The 20,539-nt window shown below is 41.6% G+C and overlaps 1 protein-coding gene across 2 annotated transcripts in view; it reads right to left on the bottom strand.

The window, feature by feature from the left end:
* The window catches only part of Csmd1 (CUB and Sushi multiple domains 1), a 1,426,468-nt gene that overhangs the window by 56,529 nt on the left and 1,349,400 nt on the right, over positions 1-20,539 (bottom strand). For both annotated transcript variants that reach the window (XM_041673587.1, XM_041673588.1), the window contains exons 50-51: positions 15,388-15,573; positions 2,687-2,881 (exon numbers count right to left, since the gene is read on the bottom strand). In XM_041673587.1, coding sequence (XP_041529521.1) covers positions 2,687-2,881; positions 15,388-15,573 — 381 coding nt within the window. The remainder of the gene's footprint in view (positions 1-2,686; positions 2,882-15,387; positions 15,574-20,539) is intronic.

Genomic DNA, 20,539 nt, shown 5'->3' with positions numbered 1-20,539 from the left:
TGTGGGACCATCTAATATTACACGTAGAACCCATGGGTTCATCCAATGTCATTCTGAGACCCTCTCTGCCCATTCAATGTCATGCAGAATCTGTGAGCCCATTCCATGTCATGTACACACACAACCTGTGGGCCCATCCAATGTCAGACAAAGAACTTCTCTGTGTCACATGGACCTACTGCACTGGGGATAACTGCTCGGCAACAGATACTGCACCTCAGGAAGAACCGACTGCACTGTAACCCTGACAACAGCTTTCGAAGTTGGGTACCTTTTCCACACAGTGGGAAGATACTGGAGGATATTCTGAACTCCTGGGCTCTGGTGTCATTTTCAAAGGATTAGCAATAGCAAACAAGGTCTAGAATGCTAGATGATACCATAACCTGTCACAACGAGTCATGGGTGTCTGCTCTGATCCATTTATGTTTCCAAAAAGAAGGAGTTTCCAAAAATTTGCAAGCTCTTTTGCAAATGCAAAAGAAATTTTCCAAAATAGATAAATAGAGAGAAATTTGATAATAACTGTGGTACTTTTAATGAGAGTAGCCTCCACAGGCTCATAGACTTGACTACTTGGTCCCCAGTTGGTGAAACTGTTTGGGAAGGTTTGGAAGGTATGACCTGGAGGAGGTGTGTCACGAGGGTGGGCTTTGAGGTCTTAGAAGCACATGCTCTTCCCAGTTAGCTCTCTGCCTCCAACTTGACAGTCATGATGTGAGCTCTAGCTGCTGAACCAGTACCATGCTTTTTCTTCACAGCCACAGACAGGAACCCGCCAAAACCATAACCCTGATGAAGCTTCTTCTATAAGTTGCCTTGATCACAGTAACTTGTCACAGCAATAGAAAAGTCACTAAGACACTAACAATGTCTACCTTTTTAGGTGAGTGAAAAACTTTCAGCTGGGTCACCAGGGGAAGGACACGGCTCCCTGGGAACTCTCCCTTCCTGGACGATGCTTTGTCTTCTTCCCACACAGATTCCAAAGCATGCTCCCAGGACACTTTGGATCCCTGAATGACATCTGGGTAAACACTCTGTCTTTAGTTTCAGAGATGTGTGAGAGATAATATGGAGATATCACCAGTGGCCTGTCCTGGCTAAGACGATGTCAACTTGAAATTCAGTCATGAATAGAGAAAACCAAAGCAAACCAAGGTTTCAGGTGGATTCTCCTGATTCTAGAAAATGCTACACATCGATGGTTGCAGTGTGTGACACAGGGCTCATGTCCAGGCATGTGGGGCAGTGAGTAGTCACCAGTGTGCACAATGTGTTTGTGTCTGATGGGAAGTGATGACAATGGATGGATGTGTGGCTCCTAGCAGGGGCCAGATGGCATTGAAGAGTAAGGGCACTATGTGTGTCAGGACAGCTAATTTCCAGAACCTCGGGGTAAAACCAGAAGCACAGTGCCAGGGCATCAGGACCTGCTGAGGGGCACTTTGCTGCTTCTAGGTGTGGTTCAAGCCTCCTGAGAGCTCCAAGTTTGTAAAGATTTACTTGTAGGAGTAAAGTATTCTAGAAAGGCAGTTTCAGACAGTGGCATCAAGTTGACCCTGTCTATCAAGATCCTGTCACAGGCAGAGACACAGCCAACATCCTTAGCTGGAATCAAGTGCATGGGAGTGTATGTAGGGCCTGCTGCACCTTCAGGAACCTTCTGCGAACCCCTCAAGGGGGCTAAAATGTCAGAGTCTCCATGTTATTCTCATCCCCTCCTGACAGCCCCAATTATGCACCCCCAAATCACAAAATGGCTCGAAGGAGCTGGGGGATGTGGGTGAGTGACATGAGTGTGGGGAGAATGTGGAAGGATTATGGCAGGGGAAACTAACTGTGGGCTCCTGGCCAGACATTGGTCACCTAAATGAAGAAGCCATCAGAGCCACAAGGAGCCATCAAAGTCCAACTGTGATGGCGCTTTGGGAGAGGTGTCTTGAATGTCCCAGGCCACTGTTCTTCCTTATTTATCTCTGGGTTCCTGAGAGGAGTTTGTATTACATGAAGTATTAGCATCTGTTGTATTAAAAATTTAATTAAAATTATTATGTAAAGCAGCTAAATACACACATTCTTTTGTTTTTCTCCTTTTTAGTCTACTGCCATTCATCCCAAGTTGTGTACTGCATAGATCTCACACAGGCCAACTGCTTGTTTCAAAGTCTGACAATTTCCTGTGTATAATTAGTACAGATTGGCTATCAGAGATGTGCAAATCAGACAGTGCTCTGAACAATGTCAGCTCTGTCTTATTTCTATTTATTCATAGTTTACTGTTCATCATGTACCTGAGAGTACAATAATCTCCCCTTTCAAGACAATTGAGGAGGACAGGTATCTTCAGCATACAAAACTATTTCCCAAGATCCTAATGAGAAGTTCATTGTTGCACTCACACAGAAGAAGAATAGGTAGCTCTTTAAACATGGGCTTTTATTTGTCTTCAGCGCAACTGTGGAATATGTGATGACTTTAACATTCTGAAGTTTATAAAATACTGTCATTAATATAGGAACACAGGCAGGGTTCTTTTCCTGCAGCACCTGTCTGAGCACGTCATGCTAACACACAGGCTCTACTTTAGTCAGCAGGACTATAATGGCGTCCTCACAGGTGAAGCCTTTGCTGCTGTGACCTGAAGTTCTGTACCTCGTTTGCGGCAGGGTTTGCCGTCACTCACCTTTGCATCTGGATCGGTCTTCCTCTGTGTTCCAGGTCCCATTGGCTTGGCACTGCAAGAGCCTCTGACCCTGCAAGAAGTAGCCAGGGCTGCAGCTGAGGAGAACTTGAGCTCCGTATTCGTTCAGTGACCCCGACACCAGCCTCCAGAGCACATGCTCTGACAGCTGGCCTTCGATGCTGGGGCAGGGCACCGCTGTGAGAGAAACACCCGAGTATCAGTACGGCTTCCTGACAGACAGCCCTTGCCATAACCGCTTCTAGAAGGTAGGGGCTGCAGGTCTATGGAACTCACTGTGGTGTGGAACCTGGATGCCCTCAATCCTTGTTTCAGGATTTCTCTGTTTTCCACATAATCACATGGCAGGTAGCCCAATCCCAGCCTGTGTGTTACTGTCTCAATACAGATGTGAAGGGGATCTTACTGTTGGACTATGCTACAACAGTAGGAAATCATTTCTTTTCTGTACAACACATACATGCACACACATCCCCTCATTCACACATGGGTACATGAGAATACATCTGTCTTCACACATGTATACTTATACATGCCTTCACACATGTATATTTATACATACATGCACACACATGTTAAAAACCACTTGCAAATTCAAATGTATGTACATGTCAATATACATGCGCAGATATACACAGGAATATATGCACACACTATAGCTGCTTTTACTAGATTTACAAGCACACAAAAATAGGCACACTGCATTATCATTGTAGAAAAAATAACCTAGCATCACAATTTAAGAGAAAGACTTCCCATGATGCAAGGCCAAGAAGACAAGTTCCCGAGTGCAGAGCTATGGAAACAGTTGTAGTAACAGTAGTGTAGGCTCAGATGCAGCCCTAGGATAGTAGACTTTAGAGAACTTACAGACAGACTGAAATATGTGAAATTTGGAGACTATGGGAGTAGAGATTTGTTTAGGAAAAGTACGATAGGATTTTAAATGAACTTCACAAGTTAAAAGCAAGAACCAGCCAGATGTGGTAACCCATACCTTTAATCCCAGCACTGCAGAGGCAGAGACAGATAGATCTCTGTGAGCTCAAGGATGACCTGGTCTACAAAGAGAGTTCCAGGACAACCAGGCCTGTTGACTGAAACCCTGTCTTGAAAAACCATAGCATTAATCGCAAAGGTTTCTTTGTTGACATCTGTCACCATCAGCTGGCTCCCAGAACAATTTATGGGGCCATATTGGTCAGCATTGAGTCCAAAAACAATAGCTGATGTGTTTCTAGAGTAACAATGATAAATGCATTTTGCTTTTAAGTTTTGTTTACATTCATTAAAATTGAATCTGCTGTGTGAGATGCTAAAAAGTCTCTCCTTTCTATGGCAACTTCTAGCTCATCTTCAAATAAACTACAGAGAGTATGTGCCTAATGTAAGAATAAAAGCAATGAGGTTAAAAAATATAAAGGAATATTTGGTAATTAAAAGCCATTCTTAAGCTTATGTCTCTATATTTTTGGATGTGGCAACTATTCTGTATGACCATGGAGGATATAGAAATGGTTTGCTTAGCAGTAGATATATCTTTCTGCAGCTAGAATATGTCTAGCTTTTTAGGCAAGACAACCATCTCCATAAAGCCTTCGGCCATATGAACCCTGAACTCAGCTGGAATGTGACAAAAGGCTTTCTCTTTGCCAGTGTGTGCTTCTGGAACTAACTCATATATTCTAATCTGCTCTATCCCTCATAAGCTCTGCTTCTGCTCAGGGTGGAAAGGGAGTTTTCATGGCTAATTCCATCTTCACTAACAGCAATCCGACAGTCCACAGCTTCCTTGTTTCTTCATGAAAACAGTATTTGGCTTTCTTTTTTTCTTTTTTCTTTTTTTTTTTTTTGAGGTCAGTGGGGCCCTGGTGAGGAGGCGTGAAGAGTAGTCTGGAGAGATGTTTTTAAATTGTCTTCTAGCTTGTTTGTGTCTCTTGCTCACTCTCTACTTGGCAACAAGCATTTATTTTAAACTGTAACCACTATATCCTTTCATAGTTTTCCAGCTAAGTCAAGTATAGGTCACACTTAGCTACAGTTGTCTGAGTGTGCATGTGTGCATGTGCACAATCTGCAAAGGAACTTGCCACGAAAACAGAACAGCAAAGACATCTACTGAACCACACCTGTGAAAACTGAAGATATATTTCTCCTTTCTCAGAGGCAATTCCCACCGAGATCACACACAGTCGTGCATAGCATCCTATGTATATGATAGCCAAATGCAATCTATAAACACTGCATGGAAGCCATCAATAATGATTCTCTCTAAACAATTAAACAACACATTGTAGGGAGTCAACAGACCAGCCTCTGTAGAGAAGAGTCACACAAATGCTAACACTCTAGGGCTGAAATGGACCATGATCCTGACACCAGAGAGGGTCCCAGATGAGGGGCAAGGGTCTCCTAGGAGGAAAACTGAAGTCTGGGGTGGGCATGAACTGCAAAGTCCATCCTGTCTTTTGATTGCTGAAGAAAGAACATATGTTTTCAGAAACAGGTTCCTACCAGTTTTTTTATGTTTTTTTTTAATGTTTATGTTTCTACTGTGGGTTTTATGTTTTCGAAGCTGATCTGTGGGAAAGACTGTGCAAATTAAGAATCACAGTTATAGCTGAGTGACGACATACTTGGGTGGTGAACCCCAAGTGACACAAGCTGGACGGTGGGAAGAAAAGTCCCTGCGTGTGATGGTGAAGGAGGTAGCCTCTGTGAATTTGCCTTCATCTATCTACACCTGCATTCCTGCAAGAAGGAGCCGTTATCACACACGTGGGTTGCTATGTGAGGTGACAAGAGCAACTGTTCGACGTGGATCCCAAATGCCATAAATACCTATGAATATGCATGAATATGTAAAATAAAAATAATTTAAGCCAAGAACTGGAAATCAATCCCCCGAAGACATCCTTGCTCATAAATGCAACACCCGATGATGTACATCTTAAGGGCCACCATTTTTTGGTTCTGAGTAAGTGCTCATAAAGCATCATGAGATGAGAAAGGAGAGTAATCATCATCATCAACACCATGGTTGTCATCATCACAGTCACCATTACCACCGTCATCATCACCACCATCATCATAATAACCACCACAGTCACCACCATCATCACCACCATCACCATCATTACAACCATCACCATCAGCACCACCATCATCATTACCACCACCATCATCACCATCACCACCATCATCATAATAACCACCACAGTCACCACCATCAGCACCACCATCACCACCATCGCCATTACCACCACCATCATCACCATCACCACCATCATCATAATAACCACCACAGTCACCACCATCAGCACCACCATCACCATCATTACAACCATCACCATCAGCACCACCATCATCATTACCACCACCATCATCACCATCACCACCATCATCATAATAACCACCACAGTCACCACCATCAGCACCACCATCACCACCATTGCCATTACCACCACCATCATCACCATCACCACCATCATCATAATAACCACCACATCACCACCACCATCACCACCATCATCACCATCACCACCATCATCATAATAACCACCACAGTCACCACCATCAGCACCACCATCACCACCATCATCATTACCACCACCATCATCACCATCACCACCATTATCATAATAACCACCACAGTCACCACCATCAGCACCACCATCACCACCATCGCCATTACCACTACCATCATCACCATCACCACCATCATCATAATAACCACCACATCACCACCATCATCACCATCACCACCATCATCATAATAATCACCACAGTCACCACCATCATCACCACCATCACCATCATTACAACCATCACCATCAGCACCACCATCACCATTACCACCACCATCATCACCACCACCACCACCACAACTATACTGTTTACATTTCACAGGCAAACAAGAAAGCCCGTGTCAGCCAATCCAGTGAAGAATTTCCTCTTGCATAGCACTTCCCTGATTTATAGTTTCCCTGGCAACACAAAAAGCAAAATTAATTCCACTAAAAATAGGCAGACGGTAGGCAACACCTTCAGAAGTTCATCATAGATGGTACAAATATGACAACAAGCAAATATCAAATAAATTGCAAGGTCCCTGAAGGAAGATGAAATGTTGTTATGGCTGAGAAATACAGGAAAACAAGTCTATGGTATCATGAATTTAATCAGTCCATATATTTGACAATTATGAGAGAATTTTCATGTTGAGTCTATGATAACTATGATGCAACTTGGTAGAATATGCCAGTTTCCCCACAAACCTAACATCCCTTCTGTTTGCTCTTTTGCAGACAGATAGGTTCCAATCACCAAGGGGTCATTTCCCCCCTTTCAACTAAGGGAGCATCTTCAGTGGTCTACCTATCCCAAGAGGCTCGACATGGTGAATCTCAAGCACTGTGGTCATGGTTGACACTATTTTCGGCACCAGAACATAATTTTACCTCTCAAATCAAAAGAGTGGAAAACACAAATAATGACTAGTTTCCATACAACAGACACATTTTCCCAACTGCTGGACGTCATGGAGATGGAGAAGACACATGTATCTGACAGGGGAAAGCTTGGCTTTCATTAAAAAAAAAAAACTTTTTATTTATATGCTTATTTATTTATTTATTTATTTATTTGTGTGTGTGTGTGTGTGTGTGTGTGTGTGTGTGTGAAGCTGGAGTTACAGGTGGTTGTGAGTCAACCTACCTGGGTGCTGAGAACTGAATTTGGGTCTTCTGAAAGAGCAGAGTGTGTTCTTAACTCCTGAACTATCTCTCCAGTCCTTGGCTGTCAACTTTATGGAGAGAGATTCTGGTTTCTTCAGCCAGGGAAAAGCAGCAAGGCAAACTGTTCCTTTCTGGGGGCACTCGTGCTATAGTGAGTCTGCCACCAGGAACATAAAGCATTCGCTCTGGTAGTTACAGGCCCTTCTCATGAATCTTCCCTGTTTGTCTAATCAGCCCCGAAGTGTGGAATATAATTGTCTTTTTATTTTCTTTTAACAGAGTTTCCCCGCCTCATACTCGTGTGGGTAAGTACTTCTTATTACCATGTTTAGTTGGAGCACATTTAATTAGATTTGTAAAATTATGATTAGATACCTTTGGAGTGAAATAATTTAATCATCCCCGTCTTCACACTCACAGCTAAAGTGGCGTCTTTACAGACCGCCGGCAGCCTCAGCTGATGGGAGTGAGGGAGATGGGCTGAACCATGGAACTTTAGAAGCCTAGACAACAAGACCATCAGCTCAGCAAATAGTGAATTGATTGAAGTTATGATGTCCTTTTAAGTTCTGTTTCTTGTGGTTGATTTGTGTAATTTTCTGTGAGAACATTTCCCCAGGACCGGTGGATGTGGATTTAGGCGGAGGTACTTTCTCTGGGCCTTTTGTAGGCTTTGTGTTTTATGACAAGACTTTGGTACATGGACTTTTTTTTCCCACTGATTGTGTGTCTGATATGAAATCCCAGGCTGCCCCTGTTGAGCCCAGGCTCGGTTTTGCTGTTTCCCAAGCTTGGACACTTTCAGATCGAATGTGACGAGTTGGTAGGTTGCGCCTTTGGGTGTTCAGTGTCGATTTTGGGATAGAGAAATTGGGGTGAGGATTCCAGTGTGTGGCAAGCAAGACACTGAGCTTCGTGGAAGAGAGCACAGGTACCTTTGCAGCGGCGCTTTAATTTTTGCTCACTGTCGGTCTAGTTTTGATGGAGGAAGGTCATTGGTTAAATAAAAAGAAACTGCTTGGCCCTCATTGGTTAGAAGATAGGTGGGAGGAGTAAACAGAACAGAACGCTGGGAGGAAGAGGAAGTGAGCTCAGACTCCACAGCTCTCCTTTCGGGAGCGGACGCCTCAGAGAGAGATGCCATGCTCCTGGCTCCTGGGCAGACACATGCGATGAAGCTCTGACCCAGGATGGACGTGGGCTAGAATCTTCCCAGTAAGACCGGTGCTCACAGATTATTAGAGATGGGTTGATTGGGATATCAGAATTAGCCAGTAAGGGCTAGAGCTAAAGGGCCAAGCAGTGTCTAAAAGAATACAGTGTCCGTGTAATTATTTCGGGGCATAAGCTAGCCGAGCAGGTGGCTGGGGTGTTGGGGACGCAGCCCCGACGCCCCTATTACTACAAATGGTGCCTCATGTGATGGACTAAACCCACTTAAAAAACCTGAGAAGGCTTAAAAATAAGGGAGAGAGAGTTTAACACAGATTTTTGCTGTTTGTTAGTGGCGTGCTGTAGAGAAATTTCCTGATTCGGCAACAGCAGCAGAAAAAATATTGTGTCATTTTAAAGCGCAGCTTCTTGGGGCTGTGCTGCCAGCGTGAACTCTGGCTTTAAACATTTGTGGCACTCTGCTTGCTAGAGGGCAAGCAAGTGCTCTCATCTAAGAGAAGCTTCCTGACTCAGCTTTAGCTGCAAAACCCTGCAGCTCATTAAGAGGTCCTGCCATGAAACACTTAAATGGTGTTGACGAAAAGCTGAATGCATGCTTTTCGGTTTTCAGCCGTAGCAGGAAAAAAGCTGCGCCGTTTAAAAATGCCGGCTCTCTGGGCTGTCCTGCCAGGGCAAACTCTGACTCTTTTACGCAGGCGGTTTGTGCGGTTTGCAAGCACAGGCTGCTGAAACTCGCTTGCTGGCAGGGACCTTGAAATGCCATAGAATTGTGGCAGTAAACATGACTACAGCCAATACCTCAGCCATGAGGCTGAAAAGCTAAGGAATGGGCTGGATCCAGCCGGCAAAGCCACGCCTTTAGTCCTACTGAGATTGCTTGGTAAATTAAAGACTCATGTGGTCAGAAAAACAGAGAGAGATACAGTAAAGAGAGCGTCAAAGACAAAGAAAATTTTTAAATGATTTACAGCATGTTAAAAATATATGCAGACTAAAAGTTAAAATTCTTAAAGTAAAAAACAAACAAAAAAAGGAAGAGAGTTGTTGTGTGTGGTAGTACACACCTTTAATCCCAACACTTGAAAGACAGAGGGAGATTGACCTCTGTGACTTCAAGGTGTGGTAGCACACGCCTTTAATCCCAGTGCCTAGTAGGCAGAGACAAACAGTTCTCTGTGAGTTCAAGGTGTCATAGTGTACACCTTTAATCCCGAATGCCTGGGAGGCAGAGACAGGCGGATCTCTGAGAGTTCAAAGACAGCCTGGTCTACAGAGTTACTTCAGGTCAAAGATACAGAGAACCTGTCTAAAAAGCAAAAAGTTAAAAGTAAAAATAAATGAAATAGAGGTTAAAACAAAGCTGTACAAAGATGGAAAATAGACAGAGAATTTTGATACTGTATGCTATTATGCTCTCTTTGAATTGTTTGAATGCTGAGGAAGGAGCAACAGATGCCAAAAGATATTTATTTATAAATGCTGCTGAACTAATCCAACATAGATATTTTGATGCCTTGACTTTGAAATTTGGATCTAAGGACATGATGCTTTGGAAAGGAGTTTCTTATTTTGTTTTCACAGAGGATGAGACCCTGTACATTTCTTCTATTCCGATTTGGTATGATGGACCACGCCCTCCTGAAGGGTTGGTGTGAACACCTTCAGAAAATTGCTTCGCTCAACTGCCAACTGAAATGAAACTGGCACACAGGTTATACCATGAAAGACCTAATTAACGACGCCCCCATTCAGCAGGAAGCAGTTTGGAGAGAAAAACTGTGCCCATGTTCCCAAATATTGTTTATAAATGTTCTTTTACCTTTAAAGGGGGGAAATGATATAGGTATGAATAATTTGCATTGTATAGATTTTAAGGTCAATTTTGTTATATGTATATGTATTTCTTGATCTTGATTAAGGTATTGTGATTGTGTAGTTCATTTAAAAATGTACTGTATAATTAAGAAATAAAGGTTAATGGATAATCATCAGCAATAGTCAAGCTTGTAGTCATGTTAGTTAAGATTTTCTAGATGTACATAGATATATTTTATATAGGCGTTCTTTATATCTTTCAAAGATTATAGAATATGGTATTTTAAATGTTTTAATAACTTAGGACTTTTCATGACAATGAGACACTCTGCTCCTGGCAGTACCAATCTACTTCAAGAGGAAGATGGGCATCGAAGAGTCTCGTTATGGAGTTTGATAGCCATTTGGGCAAGAAACTGCTCTTGCCTGGACTATTGCATAAACTGGACACAGAGAACCCACAGAGAGAGGACTACTGAACTTGTGTAAGGTGAGACGATCTTTCGGGGTTCCTGATTCATGAAAGAGTCTGCGAGACATTCTGCAGGACACAACAGATAGTAACTGAACTGACTTTGAATTTTCCTGCTTTATGGAAATGTCTGCTGGATACCATGGGCCTGAAGGCTGACGATGGATGCCCCAACGGTACAGAGGAACTTTGGGTGACTGTCCAGGCAGCAAGATGTCTCTGTCATTTCTAGAGTTTTAAAAGTTGCTTTTTTCTTGTTTGCTTAGGTAGTATTGTATCTTTCTGGAGTCTTTGATGGAGTTAAGAATAGTTAGTTATAGTTATAGTTTTCCTTAGTTATGATAAAGATTATTGTAACTTTTACTTGATAACTGTTTCGTTATATGTAATTTTGCTATGTTAAAGTTAAAGCCTTTTTTTTTTTTTTTGAAACCGAAAAAGGGGAAATGATGGAGGAAGGTCATTGGTTAAATAAAAAGAAACTGCTTGGCCCTCATTGGTTAGAAGATAGGTGGGAGGAGTAAACAGAACAGAACGCTGGGAGGAAGAGGAAGTGAGCTCAGACTCCACAGCTCTCCTTTCGGGAGTGGACGCCTCAGAGAGAGATGCCATGCTCCCGGCTCCTGGGCAGACACACGCAATGAAGCTCCGATCCAGGATGGACATGGGCTAGAATCTTCCCAGTAAGACCCGTGCTCACAGATTATTAGAGATGGGTTGATTGGGATATCAGAATTAGCCAGTAAGGGCTAGAGCTAAAGGGCCAAGCAGTGTCTAAAAGAATACAGTGTCCATGTAATTATTTCGGGGCATAAGCTAGCCGAGCAGGCGGCTGGGGTGCTGGGGACGCAGCCCCGACGCCCCTATTACTACATAGTTTATAACAATTCAGGTTTAAATGTCCTGCACGTAGTTCCCGAGATTAGCTCTTCAGACAGACGTTAAGTAAGTACGTTTTAAAAACATTACTTTTGCTCCTACTAAACAATGTCAGCCCAGGGCAAACACCAATCACTGAGTCTAAAATAGCCTTCAGTCTGTTTGTGTTATGATTTCAGAGCCTCCCTGGGTTTCAGTTCCCAGGTACACAAGCTATTGGTGTCACAGTACATGATCCGGAAAGCCCCTCAGGAGGGTTGGGTCCCCAGAGGAGCCCCAGGCCCTAGAGGCCTATGTTTCCCTTCTCCTCCCAGCGCAGTGCTAGAAGGTTGCTGAGAAGAATTAATTGGGAACGGGGATGGAGTGGGAAGTTTTCATGTTCTGTATGAATTCTGTTAGAATTTGACTGTCCTAGGAGGCATTCTGCCTCTCCGTCTCCTGCTTCAAAGTGATAGGCAAGATAATGACCATTGGGACAGCTGTTGCCTGATGCCCAGAAGTCTTCCCCTAGTCTCGTCTCCTGGTAACTCCTTGTCTCTTGCCCAATGACTTCCCACAGTGTGAAGGCAGCCAAGTTCTTTGTCAAAGTGTAACTGGACGTATTCTTTGTATCTAGGGCTGCTGCTGCTTTTTATAGGATTTCAATTGTTTATAGGAAAAGGGAACCGTAAGGTGATAAGCAGTCCAGTGGGCAGACATTTTTTTAAAACACAAACAGCTTTTTGAAAAAGACTGATTCATTATTATAGGTGTATTTTCTGTGTGCCCAAATATATGTATGTATTCTCTCTGTCTCTGTGTCTCTGTCTCTGTCTCTGTCTCTCTCTCTCTCTCTCTCTCTCTCTCTCTCTCTCTCTCTCTCTCTCTCTCTCTCTGTAGGAGCCATTGGAGGCCAGAAGAGGGTGTTGGATCCCTAGTAGATGGGGTAACAGATGGCTGTGAGCCTCCGGATATGACTTCACCTTGTTTTCCTGTCCTAATGAAGGATTTGCATTCATTTAATCGTGAAACATTCTGATGCTTTGCTGGGTATGGTGGTGTATACTTTTTATCCCAACATTTAGAAGAGGCTGCGTTTAATTAACTTCAGCTTGGTCTACATAGTTAGTTCCAGGTTAGCTGGGGCTATAAAAGTGATAACCTAGCTCAGAAATAAAGGGGGGTGGGGAGAGTTTGGTGTTTTGCACACAGTAGGTCTTCATGAATAATTAATAATTAATGTGATTTATGAACAGCATCAACTGAGAAAGCGCCCACAAACTGGCAGTGCAGATTAGACAAGTGTTTGCAGAGATGGTTGGCTTAACGCCCTTGCCTCCTTCCCAACACATGGCGCACAGTGCAAATCCATCCATCATTTTGCCAAACTATCAAGCCCTGCACATTAGTATCACTGGCCCTGACTGGGTATATGGTAGCACCAGCATGGATCGTATCTCCCAACAGCCAGATTCAGGCTCAGTAAAGAATTAAAATGGAAAAATGACTCAGAATGTACTTAGGAGATCTGTACAGTTACAGGGCAATACGGATAGAAACTGCTGTTTATTCTAGTCTTAAACCGAGCCAGCCTCGAGGTGGAACACAGTGGGGGTGTTTACTGTTCATCTCTAGTATCGATCAGATTGGAAGCCTTTCTCTTTTACTTTATTTTTTGAAGATTTATGTATTTATGCTTTATTTATATGACTGTTTTGCCTACACATATATGTAGTACTTGAAGAGGTCAGAAGAAGGCCTTGGATCCCCTGGAACTGGAGTTACGGATGACTGTGAGCTTCCATGCGGGTGCTGGGATTTGAATCCGATCCTCTGGAAGAGCAACCAGTGCTCTTAACCTCCATGACATTTCTCTGGCCCCTGTTTATTTTATTTTTGAGACAGGGTCTGACTGAGCAGCCTGGGTTGGCCTTAGTTCACAGAGAGCCATATGCCTCTATCTTTCAGGTACTGGGATTAAACTTGTTCTTTACCATACCTGGTAGAGATGCGTATCACCTGGTACTTCACCTACCAATTCTGCAATTTACTACAATTGTTAAGGAAACTTAAAAACTCATTTGATCCCACACAGATCCAATGGGATTAGTTTGAAAAATATATAGGACTGTATATATGTATGTGTATATATATGCACATATATGTGTGTATGTGTAGACACATATGGATATACATAGATACACAATTGTTACCAAAATTTAGTACTTATCACGTTTTCTGACTAAGGATAAAGTTTTGTGTTTAGCATGCCTGATTTCTTCAGTTGTCATTAAGTGTAGGAAACCACCCCCAACCAAAGTTAAAATGGGTTTTCCTCACACTCAGCTCTGCCTACCATCACATCATTTAACATTGACTAACTCTGTCACCTGCTAGTGAAAGGGAAACTTTAATCCCCACTGCAGCACTGAACAGTGTGTCCTACATAGATCCTGGATGCCCCAACTGGGACAGTACCTTCATTTCCCACGGGTTTAAACAACTGGGCTATAAAATGATGTCATATTTAATGGAAAATAACCAAGAAAAATCAGTAGTTTACAAATATCACCAACTAACTGAGAACATGGACCTAAAATCGCAAATTAAAGCAAGGAAAATAAAAACTGTGGTGAGCTGTTAATTACTTTCCATAAACTTTGCAAAGAGTTTAAAATTTTAACATGACCAACTTATACAAAAAAGAAAAAAGCAAACTAATTGTATAATCAAAGGTCAAGGAAACCTTTGTTATTGAGATATCATCAAAAGAAAACTAACATTTCTATTTCTAAGTTTTGAAACATTGGAAGGGCATATTAATTTAAAGTCAAGATTTTCAATATGTCTGTGACAAAATTCTTATTGTATAAATTATGTTTGCATGTACACGTGCATGTGTATACATATGTGTGTTTGTTCATGTGTATACGTATGTGTGCACATGTATGTGAGCATGTGCTTGTAACTTCTAGGGTTGGCTTCTCAGCATGACTTGTGTGCTTGTTAAGACTATGTTTTACATCAGATTTAAACTTTTCATGCTTGAACCTTTTTCCTTTTCAAAATATTATTTTTTAAATTAAATATAATTACACCATTCCCTCTCCCCTTTATTCTCTCATGTCTGACTCTTGTAAGGACATTACCGTGCACTGAAAATGGCTTTCTAGAAGTCTGACTGCATTTTACAGGTGAATTGGTGCTTTTCCTGGCAGCCGGTGATGTGTATGAGAAGTCCGTGGCATAGACACGAATCAAGCATCAGCTCTAACTTTGAAAAACTCAAACATCACATGAGAAATGGTGAGAACAACTCACACTGCTTTACGTTACACACTTTATGCTCAGTGTTGTGCTCACACTCATTAGCTTCTACTCATACTGAAAATGGCTCCAGCGTAAGGTTTGTTGGGGTAAGTTCGGTGTTATAGATTGTCATGGAATTTACTGGGCTAACAACCAGGAATACACAATCCATTTTAAGTGACTGGAGTGGTCTCTATGGCAGTTGCTTGTGTTGCAAAGATGAAAGGGACCAGGTCCTTACAATACTGGGAAGTGTCTGCCTGCATTCTGGAGGTAAATTCACCCCTGCTCCCAGTGAATGCAGTGGACAGAACACTTACGTCTGCACATGGGTGGCTTCCCTCTGTTGCTCCACAGGCCATCCTCCTGACACACAGCAGTGGCTTGCTGACTGGCATCCAGCTTGAAGCCTTCATTACATTCGTATGTCACTTTACTGTCCAAAGTGAACTCATTGCCCGTGAATGAGCCGTTTCCTGGAGCCTCTGGAATTCCACAGGACACAGCTGAAGAAATAAGAAAGAAAGCCATGCTGATTCTTAAAGAACTTCATTAAATTTTACCTTGATTTTTTTTTATTTCAAAGACAAATTTATTAATTATGTTCTTTAGTTTTGTCAAAGGTACGTGCATTTTCAGAATTTGAAGGATGCAAACTGTTCAAGAGAAGCACTGGAAAGCTTATCAAATGGAGAAGAGTGCTTCCATGTAAAACACTGTACCAAAGGGGTACTAGAGGTTCCAGGTGATAACTCTTGGGTATAGGTTAGTAATAGCCCTATTGCTTTGTTGTGTGTTCAAGTAGCAATCACACACGCTACCTTGGGTGACTTTGGTCAGGAGGATGAAGGGTTGGCCGCTTCCTTATCATCAAAACAAGGACTTTGAATATCAAGACCCACAATAATTGGTCACGAGTGCACAGTATCCACCTCCCTTTTGTCTCCACCTTTCCCTACTCATTTCCTTCAACTCATTAGAAGTTCTTTTTAAAGGATGCTGTGCTTTATCTGACATGCCCTTCACCTGATTCTGTGTTGGGAAATGTAGTTTCAATTGTGTAAACAAGTGTGCAATCTTTAAGAGGTAAGGGCCTCTGGAGGTTCTCATTCTGAAAGCAATTGCATTCTCCTGAGACCCAGGATAGTTCTCAAAGAGCTAACAAAACTGTTGAAAGAACAAGTCAGAGCTGAGTGTGGTGGCACACACCTCTAATCCTAGCACTGGGGAGGCAGAAGTAGGTGGGTCTCTGAGATCAAGACTAACCAGGTCTACAGAGTGAGTTCCAGGATAGCCAAGGAAACAAAGAAAAACCCTTTCTTGAAAAACCAATAAAAACCAAAAGAAAAGAAAAGAAAGAGTCCAAGTTCACTGGCCTCTTGACTCAACATGTGATCACTTTCTCTCAAGCAAGGTCCTACATGATGCTTCCTGATGTGTAGGAGCCCCTCATCACCGATGACACCACACCTCTGGGACATTTAAGAGTCCAGAACTGTGAGCTGATTAGACCTCTTTTCTCATAAATTTCTTAGCACTGGGAATTTTGTTATATGAATACAAAGGAGGCTGGTATAAATGTAAACAGATTTCCTATGATCACCAGGGCTTCTATCAGCATGAGAACTAACATCTTCTGAATTACCCAGTGTTGTAATTAGTGCAGCGGGGCTACATCCCCGGCACCCGGCTGCCCGCACGGCTAGCTTTACCTGAAATAATTACACACAAACTGTATTCATTTAAACACTGCTTGGCCCATTTCTATCTAGCCTCTTCTAGGCCAATTCTCACATATTAATTTAGCCCCTTTCTAATCATCTGTGTAGCCCACGAGCTGGCTTACCAGGAATGATCTTAACCTGCATCTGCCTGGAGTAGGAGAATCATGACGACTCCCTGACTCAGCTTCTTTCTCCCAGCATTCTGTTCTGTTTACTCCTCCCACCTATGTTTTAACCTATGAGGGCCAAGCAGTTTCTTTATTGCTCAAACAATGAAATCAACAGATAGAAAGATGACCCTCCTCCATCATTTCCCCTTTTTCTGTTTAAACAAAGAAGAAAGGCTTTAACTTTAACATAGTAAAATTACATATAACAAAAGTTATCAAGTAAGAATTATAGTTACAATATTTATCTCTACTTTATCTTTTATCATAACAATGGAAAACTATAACTACCTATCCATTCTTCAACTCCATCAAAGACTCCAGAAGGATATAATATTAGCTAAGTAAACAAGAACTAAGAAACTTCAAACTCTAGAAATAACAAAGACATCTCATCTTTGAAAAATTCAAGGGACCCTGGATGTTTGGATACTGACAGATGGAAAAATACCTGCCCAATAGGAAATATCAAGAAAACTGAATGAGTTGTGTAAGTAAAATATATTAAACCATACTTCTAAATTTATAAAGCTGGTTTTGAAGTTGGACTCTGGCTCAGTCCCTCTCCAATTCCAAGCCTGTTAGTAAGAGAAAACCCAAGAGTTTCTGGAGTTTCTGTCTCATGTCAAGAGCCATGATATGGGACAGAAAGAAATATGAGTTTAGAAAACATCTTTGCCTTTCTTCATATCTATCATACTTTTCATTGAATATATCTATCATACCTTTCAGTGAATATATATATATATATATATATATATATATATATGATTAATGTTTAAGTTTTTCAAAATGAACAATGAGTTTTTCCTGAAGTGACATTTGAAGTTTCCAGGAAGAAGATGGGGCCCCATAACAACAACTCCACCTGGTTGATATGACGTCATGATACTGATAGCGCTACTACAAGACCTGCTTTGGGTACCAGCTGCACAAGACAGTTCCAACTTGGTTAGCTGACATACACATCTCATACAACATTTTGGCCAGACCTCCACAAAATACTCAGAGACTATTGGCAATTTTAAAAGACATTGATCTTGAAATTTAACCATCATTTTACTTTCACAGGATCCCCCAGAAAGAACGTTGCCCCCATGACAGCTGGATGTAATTCTAGAGGACGACGTCCCCTCTCCCAGTAAAGTTTGCCCTTGGGTTTAGGGACATCATTTAGGGGTTGATTATAATTAGTATATGATTGAGGGTTGGGGGAGGAATTTTATAAGCTCAGGGATCATTTTGAAAAAAAAAAAAGAGGGATGATGGGATAATAGATTTGTAATTGTGAGTTACTGTTTTTAGACAAATATATTCGTATTGATTCTTGTATATTGATACAAAGTTAAATTATATTGACTATTGTATGCATGCATGTTTCTACCTCTGTTTAAAACATTTTTTATGTATTGACATATATTGTATTGATATATATATTGTATATATTTACCATATTGCAGTGTACATTTCTACCTCTGATTAAGATACTTATATAATGTTTGTGTATTGATAAATATTTACCTACTGCAATGTATATTTGTACATTGTTTATATTTGGAGGTCATTGTCCTCATTTGTTTCACAGTCGTTTATTGTCTTAGTCTTTAAGTTAGATAGATCTTGAGAATTATATAGACTAATAGTCATCTAAGTTTGTCATTTATAATTAGACTAATCTGGTTCTTTAGATATATAGAGATTATACTCAGTATAGATATATAATCTTCAACTTCTTCAAAGAGCTATAGAAAATGGCCTTTAATCTAACTCAGAGTTTTGTGGTAGTGAGACACAATTGCTCCTGGCAACACCACTCTATTCCTGAGAGAATGTTGAGCACCAAAGACACTCCACCTGGAGCCTTTCTTTTTTGGCAGAACTGGCCTTTGGGCAAAGAAATGCCCATACCTCAACCACTGACAGAGATACAGAGCATGCATCAATGGATAAAACAGGACTGTCATATCCTGCCAGACAGGGTAAGATAGTTTTGAAAAAGTTGCTTGCCTTTGAAAATGGTATGTTATGTTAGGCCTTAGCCAAAGTTGGTTGCTTCAACACTGCTAAAGTGACTTTGGGTAATTGCCCAGGTAGCTAGTTGTCTCTGTGATTTGTTGCATGTTTTGGAAGTTGTTTTACTGAACTTCCTAATTACCCAGGTAACATTATTTCCCTTCTCAGATCTTCGATGGGGTTGAAGACTATATAAATGTAGTTACTTTCATGACTTGGCCAAGTTATTTATTATACAAGACCTAAGCTAGTTAGAATAGGATACTTGTACTTATTGTATATAATTTCATAGTAGGTTTAGAACTCTCTTATTTAAACAAAAGGGGGAGGTGTTGCGGGAGGTCCTCCTACTCCTCCAGCCTATAGCCGCTGAGATACCAGCCCATTGGGGCGTGGTCTCTCTCCCTTTAAAAAAGCGGCCACTTCCCTCTTCTCTCTCTCTTCACTTCCTGCTCCGCAGGCGACTAGATTCCCTTCCTGGTTGCATAGAGGGCTGTTGGACAGTGATCTGTAAGTTTTTTCCCCTTTAAATAAATACCACCCTATTAATCATAATTCCAAACTGGTGTGGCATTGTTTGTGACTTACACCTTCAACCCAGAAAGATCAAATTAAATAATTAACTCTCTCTGTCTCTGTCTCTGTCTCTCTCTCACACACACACACACGCACACACACACACACATTGCTGAATAGTTATTTTTAGATCTGAAACTTTTAGAAAACACAAGCTCTGAAACTTTTTCATGTGTTGGCTTTTATTTTTGACAACTCATATATGTGCACAGTGTGTTAGATGTTCACCCCATTACACTCTCATCACCCCCTAATCCTACTGAAACTCTTCACAAACAGCCTCGCTTTCTTCTCCTTCTTCTTCACGGACCACTGATTTTCCCTGGGGTTGGCATATGTGTAGGTGAGGGGATAGTCACTGGCAAGGCAACCTGCCATGGGCTACACCACTGAGTAAAATCCCTCCTTTTGTCCCAGCAGCCTTTAACAATCAATAGTCTTGCAGGAAAGACTGGAGTATCATCAGCTCCTCTCCCATGCACTGTGGAATATACTGAAGGACCCACTCTTGTGTAGGTTGTTCTGGAAGCCATAGCTGCTGTATGTTCACGGGATTTGCCATCTCTGAGGACTTCTGCCCCCCACCTATAACTTTTATGCTCTTTCTGCTTTCTGTTTCATGATTTTAACCACCTGAAGTATCTGTCTCTTGTGTAATACAATATTAACACATGGTGGGATATTATAAACAAACACCATACTTATGTGTAACCATCACTTTGGGAAAGGTGTTCAAATAAAGAATAATTCAAGTGTTTCCATAGCACTGTTCTTTCAAGAGAACCTATCGACAGACAGGTTATCAACAGGAAGACCAAGGGGCCTTTGAAAATGGCCATCTTTAAGGAATCTAGGAAATGTCATAGATTTTGTTCTTTTAAAAATTCTCTTTATATCCTATTATATTGTCATGTTTTTGTCCCCACCATATACCTCTCTGTTTCATTCAGACAACCATGTATCTATCCTTCAAATCCTAACTTGCCCTCCAC

This window comes from Microtus oregoni, unplaced genomic scaffold (genome assembly GCF_018167655.1).
Source record: "Microtus oregoni isolate MIOR12 unplaced genomic scaffold, Mior012 000024F_ref0000369, whole genome shotgun sequence".
Classification (NCBI taxonomy): domain Eukaryota; kingdom Metazoa; phylum Chordata; class Mammalia; order Rodentia; family Cricetidae; genus Microtus; species Microtus oregoni.
The sequence above is the reverse complement of the archived record's forward strand: the minus strand, read 5'-3'. Positions and strand labels throughout refer to the sequence as shown.